This window comes from Thunnus thynnus, chromosome 12, assembly GCF_963924715.1.
Source record: "Thunnus thynnus chromosome 12, fThuThy2.1, whole genome shotgun sequence".
Lineage (NCBI taxonomy): Eukaryota > Metazoa > Chordata > Actinopteri > Scombriformes > Scombridae > Thunnus > Thunnus thynnus.
Window position 1 is genome coordinate 14,338,489 of NC_089528.1, and position 13,535 is coordinate 14,352,023.

The 13,535-nt window shown below is 40.6% G+C and overlaps 1 protein-coding gene across 3 annotated transcripts in view; it reads right to left on the bottom strand.

Annotated features, from left to right (window-relative positions):
- The window catches only part of kcnab1b (potassium voltage-gated channel subfamily A regulatory beta subunit 1b), a 36,086-nt gene that overhangs the window by 13,642 nt on the left and 8,909 nt on the right, over window positions 1–13,535 (bottom strand). For all 3 annotated transcript variants that reach the window (XM_067605701.1, XM_067605703.1, XM_067605702.1), the window contains 4 exons: window positions 6,330–6,373; window positions 2,864–2,901; window positions 2,065–2,144; window positions 1,549–1,593 (listed from right to left, as the gene is read on the bottom strand). In XM_067605701.1, coding sequence (XP_067461802.1) covers window positions 1,549–1,593; window positions 2,065–2,144; window positions 2,864–2,901; window positions 6,330–6,373 — 207 coding nt within the window. The remainder of the gene's footprint in view (window positions 1–1,548; window positions 1,594–2,064; window positions 2,145–2,863; window positions 2,902–6,329; window positions 6,374–13,535) is intronic.

Sequence of the window (13,535 nt, forward strand, 5' to 3'; positions counted from 1 at the left end):
AAAGATGTGTGTGTGTGTGTGTGTGTGTGTGTGTGTGTGTGCATGTGTGTGTGTTCCAGCATGACTGCATACGTGTGCACACTTGCAAGTGTACCTATCACATTTACTTTTGTTTATAAAGATAAAAGTGTCCTCCAGTGAGCCTCCATCCTGCAGTGTGGAAGTGGAAGATGGGCTGAACTCCTTTTTCAAACGTGTAACTTATCTAGTATGAAGAATCACAGAGGCTCTCTTTTCTCTGAACTCTAACAAGATAGCTCCCTAACTATGAAATCCCGCGTGCTTGAACGATCAATTATTTAAATGGATCCAGAGTTGAGGTGAAGGCAGGCAGAGAGCTGGCATGAATTGTTGAGAAGGGTAATAACCGATTCTTATCACCGCAGTGTGGCAGTGCATGAAGTATAGATGTCTGAAACCGAAATTTTCAGTGGTGCAGTGGTGCAAGCTACCTCACACCAGTACCTGCTCACTGGTTCAACTATAGAGACATAGACATGAATACATTTTCTGTTCTTACATAATTGCAACAGATAGTGAATTCATGGATAGGTTTTGAGATTTCAGTGAGTTAGCGCTAGTTTATAAACATCCAGCTAAGATATATGAGATGGAAGCACGTTCTGCATCTTCCACCACCTCAATTCAACACAAACAGTATGATGCTTGAAAGCAGAAACACATATTCAGCAAAAGCTTTAAAAGCTTAATCTTGCACGCATACTGTACACTACATTATATGACCAATATCTTGGTGTGGGGTGGTTTTCATGGTTTATTCCAATAAAGAGACATTTTCACGCTATACTGCACAATAATATTTTAGAGCAGTGTTCGCCCCCAAGTAGTTCCAGTATTAATAGGGGTCACCAGATAAAAGAAGGCAGGAATAAGAAAAAAGAACTTATTTTCGTGACACCAAATTAAGTACTCTTTAAATGTACTTTTTAAAAACTTTTCTGTCATTTTTAAAAAAAAAAATTCTTCTGAAATACTTTACCTCTTCAGGTAAAAGCGAAAAAACCTTCAAAAGAAACAATCTGAGAAAGAAAAGTCACTTAACCTTGTACAGACTGAGGCTAACCTATGCTGAAAGGGTCACAAGTAGACAATAGTTAATTTTAAAAGGTGACCAGCAAGAAAGATTAGTAACTACTGTTTCCACCTTTGTGGCAATAGTTTAAGAAAGGCCATGTCCCTGTTTTAACATGTCCACAGGCACAAGGCGAATGGGATTCACACTTTAGTGTGGAAGAACCTTAACCCCATCTAACACCTTTGGGATAAATTGGAACACACAGAGAGCAAGGTCGACATCAGAGCCTGACCTCACTTCAAATGCTTTTGTGGGTAAATGGGAGCAAATTCCTGCTGCTAGGTTCCAAAATCTTGTAGAAATCTTGCAGAAAAGCAGAAGCATTTTTGGAATAAAATGCGAACATATGGATACATACTTTGGCAATGTGTTGTATATGCACAAACATAATCTAAAATGTAATCTTGGAACATATCTAAGATCCTTTGCTTTGTTAAGAGGCTGTTCTTTACCTCCAGCACTTTTTCTTGATGATGTTTCCCAGGATTATCTCTGCTCTGTAAAGAAAAAAAACAACCCACAGATATGATGCGATTAGATCTCAGGTTGCCATTTCTATAAGAGCTTGTTATCTGCCACACATCTGCAGCATGAACACCTGATTAAAAATCGGAAGGAGTACAAGATAAAGGATAAAAGCCTGTGTTATATGCTTGAATTTCACCACTAACCATGACATTACTATTCGTCCAATGCAGCTATGGAGTGTCCTGCATTATTCACCGACACATTGTCCAGGCCTATAAAGTTAGATTGAGTCGTGAACATCATGAGGAGCCTCCAGTGATGAATTACATTATGTAAATCACTTCAGAGTCGTGACTACCTTACATTTTTGGTGTCGTCAGGTGAATAATTCCTAGTCTGGGGCTAAACTTTGTTAACATCTTGTGTCCTACAGGGAAAAGAGCTGACAACACCAGAAAAGTGCTCTGTGAAGGTGAGATAGATAACAAATCTTCACTCACTTCCCCCCGGAGTAGACCTCGGCAGTGTCGAACAGGTTGACCCCGCTCTCATAGGCGATAGTCATCAGTTGCTCTGCCACCTGACACAGAGAAGAAACGTTTCCCCTCATGGAAATACACCATAAATATTACACAAATTACTCTTCAAAAAGGATGAGCCAGGAAATTCCCTGAAGAACCTGAAGGACTATAAATCTGTTTGCTGCTGAAATACAAATCACCAGGAAAACTGTACAGGCTGCTCATTGATTAAAGTTGTTTACTGCTCAATATATTTCTCAGTCTATTTTGGCCCAGTTCTTGCAGTGAGTTCAGTTTATTTAGAGCCTCACATGGAAATGCCAATTTTACCACGATTAATTTTTCCTGTCTTGTCTTGGTGAGTTTGTTTGTGTCTCTGTGTCTGTCAGTTAGTCCCAACGGTCATCAGGCAGTTATGACCTGTCTCCAATTCAGTGTCCCCCCCCCCTTTCAAGGCTGGATCAAGGCACTGATCACTGGCTGGAGGAGGTCTTCGACTTAATAATGTGTGACAGGGACGAATAAGACCCGACCACTTGGCCTTGGTAGAACCAACAGGGACAAGCAGCCTGCGGTGATATTGGGAAATGATACTGGAATGATTCCCGTGATCTTCTCTCACTCAGACCACTTTATAAATGACTCCCATGGGGGCTACAAATTGGGTGTTATATATCACAACTGCTCACTAGTTGTAAATGGTGGTCTATAATAATAAAGTACAATGTCTGCTCATGAGCGGTGATGACTGAATGATGGATCTAATGTAACATCTTACCTCATCAGAGATCTGACCTCCAAATGTCACCCATGTGCCTGTTGGAGGAAACATCAAAGTTTTGAAACAAACAAGAAATATACAGCACCCTCCGCATGTTAAACCGCACTCCTGTCAACAATGGTATTTAATCATGCATTAATTATTACTTTGACATTTTGGCATGGGCACATGGCAGAACACCCCTGTCCTAAAACCGTCACAGCCAAATGTCAGGGTTGAAAGCTGATTGGTTTAAAGTGCAAATGCTCACTGCAGTATGAGTTTCTTGTTTAAAGCCAATACGTATAGAATATGTGTAACTTATGTGATTACAGTAACATTTTGTCTGTAGAAAAGTGCGACAGTACTAGAGAAAATTGTCTGAAGAAGTGAAGCATTGCTGTGTCCCACAGTTTTACATGCTTGTGTTTCTCCCTGTGAGGGAATTATTGCATGTGTGTCAATATGTTTGTGTCTGTGTGAGTAAATTTGTGAGGTTTGTGTAGAGCGAACCTCTCTGCAGATCTCTAATCACAGGTGCATTGGTTCATTTTTAGATTTTTATCCTTTTCATCCTCATTCTCAACCTTTCAATAGCTCCATTTCAGAAGAACTGAAATTTACTTTCATATCGGAAACAAAATCTGTTTTATTCTTTGTGAAAAAAAACAAACAAAGGGGTAAGCTATGTTCTGCTATCGCTCTGGAGCTTGTTATCTGCTCCTTTCTTGAGGAAATAATGTTGTTTTAGCTGTGTGTGTGCTCGGGAGTGGGCGACCTGTTTTGCTGTGAAATGTGTAGTGGTTGACAGAGGCAGATAGCTGTCTCATTAGCTGGAGAGCTAATATCTGCAGGGTGTTTCTACTCAGATAGCACTGTTTTTTTTTTTTGCGATAGACGCTGGTCGTTTATTGATGTTAGCAGGAGAGAGGCAAGACACAGAAAATCTGTCTGGTCAGGGTCCTTCACATAGAAATCAGTCCACAGGCTGATAAACCCAACTGACAAAGTCGGGGAAGGTCTCAGTTTTAAGTACAACCTGTTCACTCACTGGCAATTAATAATTGTAAATTGTAAAAAACAATTGTAAATTGCTTCATAATTCTTACATATAGAACTTTTAATAATCAACATTAGGATACTAGTTGTTTTCTCTGCATCTTGTTGTCTTTCTTGATCAGTGCTCCTTTCCTTTTCTTTCCTTGCATGCTTTTTTTCTTTCTTACTTGTTTATTTGGTTTTGATCATAGATAAAAGTGTTATTCTATGGCATTATTTATCAGTGGTTGTGTACTATAATACTTTGTGCATATTTATTATGTTGTGTATATGAATTGTGTAAGATATGTCACTTCATTCTGTTCAGTCTTTTCATATCTGGCAGATGTTAAACTGAAAATGAGTTTTTTAGTCTAATTCTTGCCAACTCTGACACATTCACAGTTTTGTTTTTATTTATTAATGAACACTGTTCCTGTCAAATAAACATGCACAGATTGCTCTGATCATTGCATGTAGAGAGAAGCACAGTACGGGCTGAACACAGTTCTTGTTATAATTTTTGTATTCTTCTCCCAATCTTTTGTTACCTGATTCTGTCACATGCAGCTTCTGGTTATCTCCGACTAATAAGAAATTATGCAGGAGCTGGTGTTATTCTGTAGGCATCTGCACCAGAAGTACAGCAGCAGATCTGTGTAGGTTCAGCCTGATATTTCTTAGCTGGCAATGGTTGTAGAAAAGTAAGGGGAAAAAACTATCAATTTTTATTATTATATTGTTATCTGCTGCAGTTATGGCAGTGAAACACAGAAACCTCTCAGATGGCAGGTGTTCAGTTTTATGTTTTATTCGTTACTTCCTCAACCTTTCAATAGCTCCATTTCAGAATAACTGATCGGGGAAATTCACTTTTGTTTCAGAAACATGTTTTATTCCTTGGCTTAAACTTATTTTTCCTCATTTTTATAGCTTCAAATGCGTTGGTGCACATAGTCAAACAGCACCTGTCAAATGTCAAAAGTTAAAAGAGGTTTGACTAATAGCAGTTCTTCATCTATGAATTAACATTATATTACTTAGTTTAACCTGTCTTTTCCTAATTCTTTCCTTCTAACCTTACATGTTTTGGTGCAGATAGACAGACAGCACCTGTCATTAAGCTAAAAAGAGGCTTGATAAGTAAGTAAGCTATCAAGGGTCAGATTTCGTCTGAGGTCATGTGAGGTCCTCATACTTAGAGTTGCCACACACAAGCGAATGCACAGATACACACACATGTGAGACACTGCACTGATGTCCTGTGCACTTATACTGTTTATAGAAAGAAGCCACCCTAGGCTCTGTTTTTCCACCAAGTTTTTGTTGAAACTTTCATATTTTCAGCCAATCTTCTGTCACCTGTCACATGGAGCTTGCTGTCATCGTTCACTAATAAGATATAATGCAGACGCTGGTGTTAAATCTGTAGCCAACTGCAGCAGAAGTAGCAGCAGATCAGTGTAGCGTCATCCTGATTTTGCTGAATTGGCTATAGTAAAGTAAAAAAAAAAAGGTTCCTATTCAATTGTTATTATTTGCTGCCTTATGTAAAAACTGTAATTGCACAGTTGAGCCACTGAAACACAGAAACCCACATAGAATTGATCCCAACTGTGAAATGATCTCTTTCCTTGCTCCCTTCTATGGAAAACCAGCACAGGAGGGAATCAATGTTTTGCTCAAGGGCAACACTTCATGGCTCAGGCTTGCCAATATCGAGGCTTGAAGCTAATCCCTGTAGTTGAAGGATGGCCTGCTTCTTGAATATTCCACCCTGCTGCTCAATCTGCTGCAGCTAAGTCTTTAAAAAAAATCACTACAGAGATTATTAACTAACTCATTCACAGATTTTCTGTCATTAGACATGCTTTAGTATCTGCTGGGTCTGGGCAGAGGACTGTATTCTTCTTTTGCTTTGTCAAGTTTTTCTGTCTTCAGAGACACACCACCTTCAAGCGACTTGGCACACGCACACACGTGGTGCAGTTCACGTACACATGCATGCAGAGACAAAGATATGACCAGTACGTAGACACCCACATGCACACACAAGAGATTTACTAAATGAATCAATCCTATCAAGATGACTGAGAGTGTTTACCCTCGGTGTGCATTGAATATGTGTGATAATTGAGCAACTTGTTTGCTGAAACCAGTGCTATTCATTAAATATTAACAGGGAAAATATTAACACACTACAAACAGCTTTGTGTTGCCTCTCATGACTTTCCATACATATGAAAGATGCATGAGGTTTAGAATAGGATGAAATTATATAATTACATTTAAAAGACTATACCCTTCTGCCTAGGTCTTTCTCTCTCCACACACACACACACACACACGCACACACACACACACACACACACACACAGCTCAGTTGCACTTGGATGCTTATGAAATCATTAGACATTTGCCCCCAATGCTAATTAAATGTACTCACCGAGCCCCAGACAGGAGACACGCAACCCAGATTTCCCCAGGTTCCTATGAAGAAAAACAGAGTATGATTAACATAACCAGTGTTTAGGCTCAAGACGTCATCAGTCAAATGTGATTGTAATTACCACGCTCCTGTATTTTGCTCAGGGCGCACACAGATTTTCAAAACCAAAATCTATGTTGTTTCTGCACCATAAATCTAGAGACTGAAATGAAATATAACGCACAGCAATTCTGCTATTGTGCAGCTAAGAATATAAGCACAAAAAAAAATCAATTGTAATTGCATGATGCAGGGTTTAATAATGATGTCTGGTAGCTTCTCATGTTTGATTGAGAGGTGAATCGCTGAACATGAGGGTCACCTTTATCACATGTGCAATCATGAATCAGAATAGAGAGATTACAAGGTGGCAGGACAGTTGATTTATTCCATCAATGTGGATCTCTGGGAGAAGATAGAGACCCTCTAAAGACCCTGAAGAATATTCTACTCAATATCTGTTTGTACAGCAGCAGTGGAAAGTTTGGTTCACTACTTTTTTTGACAAGTAGTGCCCTTTGTATCTCCCCTTTATTCCTTATTCAATTACCTCTTCTTATACTCAGAGACGTTGACATCCTCTTACAGCAGGGAGCACTCCAGTCCTCAGGCTTTTTACTATTATTGTCCTCCCCACAAAATGCAGACAACCATGCTCCCTCTCGAGCACCAAAGTTCTATTATATCAGCATTTCTCAAGATAGCTCCCAGTTTATTTTATACATGCAGTCTTTATTTCTCTCCTTCCTCGGTGTGTTCCTCTACCTATTAATTGCGCAATGGTACACCTCCTGATATATGCCTCCTCGATAACAGCTAATTTACATCCAGTTGAGCTGATCTGCTGCAATTTAATAAAACACTTTCGACTCTCATTAACACCATGAAAGATAAAATAAGACATCAGAGTTCTTTCCTCCCTTGACTCAGAGTCGAAGATCTCCAATTCACATCTAGTTTTACAATCTGTGCCGCATGAAATCCAACTGAGAGGTGAACTCATGTGGCACAAGCATTTAATGACTAACACCGACATTAACAGCAAGAGCAGATTGTTCTCCCTCCAGCCACCACAGGTGTCTTCCCACAGTGTGATGTAGGATATGGACTGTAGGTTAAAGAAAATTGTGACAGGGGGAATCGACAAGCCTTGCACAGGCAGCCACGGTTGTCTGACAAAGGGAATGATTTGAAGCAAAGACTGTGAAATTGAGACATATCGGTTTTTACAGAATCATCAAGGCCACATGCACACATAAAAGTCTCCACTCCATCACACACACACACACACACTTCATTCTGAGAGAAGAATATCTCTGAATACTTGTTTTCTGACACAGAAACAACCTCCAATTATCTGCGGGGATTGTGATATCCAGCAAGCCGTTTTCTCATGCCTAACAACTAATGGTCTGTGCCCCGTCGAGATGAAGGCGGTCTAATCCAAGCCTGTGCTATCTAACCGTGCCCTCAACCAATTCAATTATAAGCCCAACATGGGGAAGCATCATCATCGAGTCAGCGGTTCAGCCGAGCTGCTCAGACAATGGAGCTGAACATATAAATGTTGATGTTCACATATGAACACTCGATACATTTTTGGATTGAAAGCTGTGCTGACAACCACACGACAGGCAAAAACTAGGTGACAGATGTCACTGCAGTCACAAATCGTGGGTTGCGTTCTTGTCTCTGATATGGTGGAGGAGTTTGGATATTGTATCATCCGTCTCTCTGATGTATTATAGAGTGGGAGCTCTGATCCATGAAAGTGTGGGGGGAATAGGGAATAAGGGCTGTACTGCAGGTTAGAAGTCTGATACTGAGTGAATCTGTGTGTTCGATCGGGGGTTATTGAGGACAAACTGTGTTGATGTTGAGGAATGTTTCCTGCTGCATTTAATGCAAGTTGGTGTCAATAAAACATCTGATAAATACCTGCAATAGCTATAAACTGTACATATATTTGCCTTGGGTTTTCATTGATACTGTTCTCATGTTTACAGCAGCTCATTCAGCTCATGCACACAATCTCCACAATAAACAATTAGGCTCAAAGGCACTTTCCATTTCTAAATAAAGCTGGCTGTCCTTGCAAAAATGTATTTTTTTTCCCTTTGTTTTTGGAATCCTCCATAAGGCTAAATTTGCAGTGTTTGTGTGCTGTTACAAACACATACAGGCTGTCGTAATGAGAGGAGAAAAACAAAGCTGATGTTCGGCAGCCGAAGAAGCCGCCTCGCCTCTGCATTCTTGTTCCCAGTGTTTTTTGAGAGCTGTGGAGCAGCAGCATTGGCCATAACTGATTATTATCCACACAGCTTTGCTATAGAGTATTAATAGATCTGTCCTGGGTCTGGGAAGTGGGTGCCAGCAGAGGCACATTGCTAAAGAAGCTAATGATTCAGGAGATTACAGCATGTAATTTGCAACAAAGAAAAGAAAATAACTTAGAAAACGGGTAATTGTGTGTATGTAGGATACAGAGAGAGGAAACGTTAAGTGGGTGTGTGAGGATGCAGAGAGATGAGAGAGAGAGAGAGAGAGAACTTTACATGTTATATTCTAAATGGCAAAATAAACGCACCAAGGAAAGGACACCTTGTCTTTACAAAGTTTCACATAAACAACTTTGTACGCCAGTTAGTGTGGTTTGGTCCCTCATGCTTGGATGGTGACCAAAAGAAGCCCTGAAGTAAAATGACAAATGAGTCATTTGAAGACGCCCCCCCACACAAACCTGTCACCACTAGTGAACATCCTGCGAGCTGCTACTGTATGTAGCCTGTTCTATTCTTAGTGGATCCCCAGTTGAAATAAAATGAACATCTGGAGTTATTGTGCTTAAATCTTGGGACGAATGATCTCTTACTGTGGGAGGATTTCCTTTCTCCTGGAAAGCACATACAGTGGTTCTCAAGTCACACAGAGGCATTACTTATAATTTATTTCCTGGTATCGGATTGCGCAAATCAATATTTGTCTGCTAACGCTTTTGTCAAGGTTGAAAGTAAACAGCTAAAACTCCTCACTCACTGGGGATTAATGTAGACTAAGCAAACCCACACAAGCCAACCTTGATGGGCGGAGGGATTAGACAACACCCACCTCCTCCGTTCCCACCGCTCCCCTGATGGCAACCATAATGTTGTTATCAAAATAATTCAGTGCAGGGGAGAAAGGGGGGGTCAGAGTCTAAATATATCAAAGCTGGGGCCTGTGTGGGTGGGAAGAAAGTAGGGAAGTGAAATCAAGCACTTTGAGGGGGAAAAAATGAACAGATTAAGTATGAAGGAAAAGCCGCGGCAGTTGCTGGGGAAAGTGACGAAGCCAACAGGCCTTATGGTTGAATTTTCAGCAATGACGGAGGAAGGAGAAAAGCATGGTTGGAGTGTTGTAGAGAGAGAGAGATGCATGCAGGCAGTAACCAAGTGACACTATCAACAGACTGAGGTTTGCAGAGTTGCAAGTCCGAGCCCCAAGTCTAAGCAGATCAAACGCCCTCTACAGATAAAGCCTTCTATATGGCAAAGAATGGGAAATAGGAAATGACAGCCAGCTCCCTACAGGGCCCTGCGCGATGTGAATGTGTGTATAGTGTGTGCACATGTGTGTGTGTGTGGACTGGACTTTCTGTTTTGTTTTTCCACCTCTGACCTTTATTCTAAATTTGATTTTTTTCTGTGATCTGGAAGGCTATTCAAAATGTTCGGACTCTTTTTTTATTTCTCACAAACTGTGATTTGACCATCATATATCAGAAAACCCACAAATCTCTCACACAGTAGCTGTATTTGAGGCAGAGACACATGATTGAAGCCAGTGGCCTGTGGGTTGATACTGTATTGAAAAACATGTGGGCAGATCTGAAGTGGTTGATTCAGTGCGTTGTGAATTTCAAAGCGAGCTCGGCAAAGTGGGGAGAAAAAAAAAGAGCCTATCATGATAACTAGAAAAACCTTTGTACAGCACTCATACAATCACAATATTGCTTCAGGTGAAGTTTCTGTCAACTCGAAAGCATCAAAAAGAAGCGTCAAAGTGAAAAAAATGTCTCTAAAATCATGACTAGAGTTAATGTACAGAACAAAACTGTGCATGACAGTTCACAATATTGTAAATTCATGAATTATTAGTGTGATTACAATAATAGACAAAGTCAAATATAGATACAGTAACTTGACAAGGCTGAACGTCTGATGCCAAAGCTAAAACAGTCCTTCTTTTGACCTCATGGCACTTCTGTAAGGTCAGTATGTCTTTTCTGTGGCATTTGGCAAACCCACAACAGGAATAGATAGGGGTGAGTTCTTTGTTTTCCTTGTTCAGTCCCACCAACAAGCCTATTTGTGCAATTTGCAGTCATTATATCCCATCGGTATCACTGTTATTCTCACACTGCAGCGTTTTGTTCCTGTTTAATCACTTCCAATCATCTTTGTGATTAGAGTCTGTTTACTGGGGCCAGAAAGGAGAGAAAAAACTAAATTGCATTTGCAAGGTGCTGCTATTATAAAACCATTAGAGTTACAGAAAGCCATTTTAGTTGTGACCTTTAATTAAAATGCAAAGCCCATGCAAACTTCCTCCCCATTTAACTGAGAGATTTGGCGTTTCTTATCCTTGGGGGCTTGTTTGGTCTTAGGCAGATTGGAGCTCCATGTCACAGGGCTCCCATGGTGCAACACCCTGGCTCATGTTATTAGAGCTACACATCACAACATAACAGCTGAGATGAGAGCTGAAGTAAATGGTGTTGGAACATAAAGCAAATCTATCTTGTTGATGTATGACGTAAAACTGGGCAAAAACAGCAAGTCAGACAGCTGGATACACGCTGCCAAACTGTGCATCAGAGCGAGAGCGGCAAGATGGGCTCTATGCGTGCAGACATGCATGAAGCCACGCAAGCGAACGCATGCATGCACACACACGCATCTGCACACGCACACACATACTGGAAGTTCACCACAAAAACTCACAGAGAGCAACATCCCAGCAAATAATGAATTATGGTACACACAGACAAGTGCAACAGCAGCAGAATATCTAACTGTTATCTTTCTGTGGACAAGCAGATAGAGGAAGAATTTGCATCAGACTTCACTATAAAAAAAAATTCAATCATTTCAGCCTTCATACACCTTATCTAAACCCACTGAAATATTTGTGGTGCAAAGAAAAATGCAGATTTCTTGCCTCTTTGATATGAAAAAATCTGCAGTGTATTCTAGCAATAGCTAAAGCTATTGAAAGTCTCCTTGGCCAGGTTTAAAAGTTAAAGGCTCAACCTAACTCAAGAAGGAAGTGCTTTCCACAATAAATTCTGCATTTAACCATTAATTTTGAGACTTTGGAGAGCCGAGCAGCAGAAGATAAGCTGGAGACTTTCAAATACATCCTCTGCAATCAATGATTCAGGCGAAAAACTCACTAACACCAGTATTTTTGTTTTAAGGTCTGATAGCCCGCTGGATTACGAAATAAAGGGGCTCAACAGAGGGAAAGCTTTTAATTAAAAGGATCAAGCTAGAGGCACAGCAGAGTCATCCATGAATGCAAGAATGACGTTCACTCTGGGGGCTGCCTCAAACAAACAAATGATGGGACGGAAACTCTCACAATTTCCTCCAAAACTTTAATTGAGGTCAACTGTGTGTACAAAACAATGAGTAGTTAAAATGACCAGTATTAAGCACATTTTATGGCTATCCCGTGTGCCAACCCCCTCCCCACTCCCCTTATATACTTGCTTTATACATAACTCACTCACTCTCGACACACAGATGCATACACAGCAGAGGGTGCCTCTCTCTCTGCTGGCCACTGATAAGCCTGCATCAGAAGGAACCAACAGAAGGGATTTTTGCATGCCCATCTGCAGTGCAGCTCTGAACCAACCAAGCGGAATCTTCCCCGAACCTCCTGGACTTTTAAAAAGGCCTTCTGCTGCCTAATGACCGTTATGGACTTCAACCCAGACGACCCCTGCCAGGAACCAGAAATAATCTGCTCAACTTGTTTTGTTCCATCACATAATTTTTGCCTTGTGTATATTATTTCAGGAGTAAGAAGAGGTCAAACAAGCCTCAGAAGGTTGCATCTAGGGGACACCGCAATTAGAACCACACTATTTTTGGATCGCCATGACAACTGAAAATGCTGCAGATGGTGGTATTATTAGTTTATGCTCGCTCGCGCTGCAAACTACATCTTCTGCTTCAACTTGCTACGCCTTCAGATGCTCCCAGTGTGCCTCGACGCATCACACATCTAGCGCACATACATGCACTCATGTATGTAATGCGCAATGTGCCAGTGCATATGCCTACAAATACACACACACTTCCATATTTGAGAGAAAGTGCCTTCTTTTGAGAAAAGTTCAGAGTTTGTACAACACAGATTTAGTTGGGGACTTGGCTTCGCTTCAGGAGAGAGAGATGTCATCCAAAGCAACATAGTATCATCTTAAGGCAAACAGCTTTGAGTCAGAGTTTTTTTTTTTTGAAAGCAAAGCAAATGAGATACAGTACTGGGAGAGTGTGGAACAGAAGATATTTGTCAAACGGAGAGCAGGGAGGGGATGTGACAGATGAAGATCTTTCATCCAATATTTGCTTCTCTGTGGTAAAAATGGGCGATTTGCTAAGAGCTTTAACTGTTAACATCCTCCATCTGTTTTTAGAAGGAGCTACAAGAATGAACAAATCCTCATGTAATCGTTGGCTGAGCGTAACTTTTTTTTTGAAAAGGTGAAACAATTGAGCTCAAAAACAAATAGAATTTCAGAATTAATCTTGTCGCTTGATGGAAAAATCTTTTGTAAATGCTGAACCACTTAACACAATGGAGTAACCAAGCTTGTTTGGGGGCTGGCAACAGATTGAAGTTGGCTATTTCAATGTTGTTATGGAAACGAGATGAGATTGTGTGACAAGCAGACACTTATCACATTTTGCTGCTCTGCATCCAATCTGCCCGGATTCTGTTAATTGCCTCTTTTCTGTGTGCTAACCCGCATGCCCCAATTTTCTCTTTCATTCAGTCTCTCATTCTGCTTCAGTTTTTTTGTTCTTTCTTTCCCTCATTTCTTCTTTCTAGCTCCATCCCTTCCCATCATCCCCTCTTTCTCTCATTCTCTCTCCGTTTCGCACTTGATCC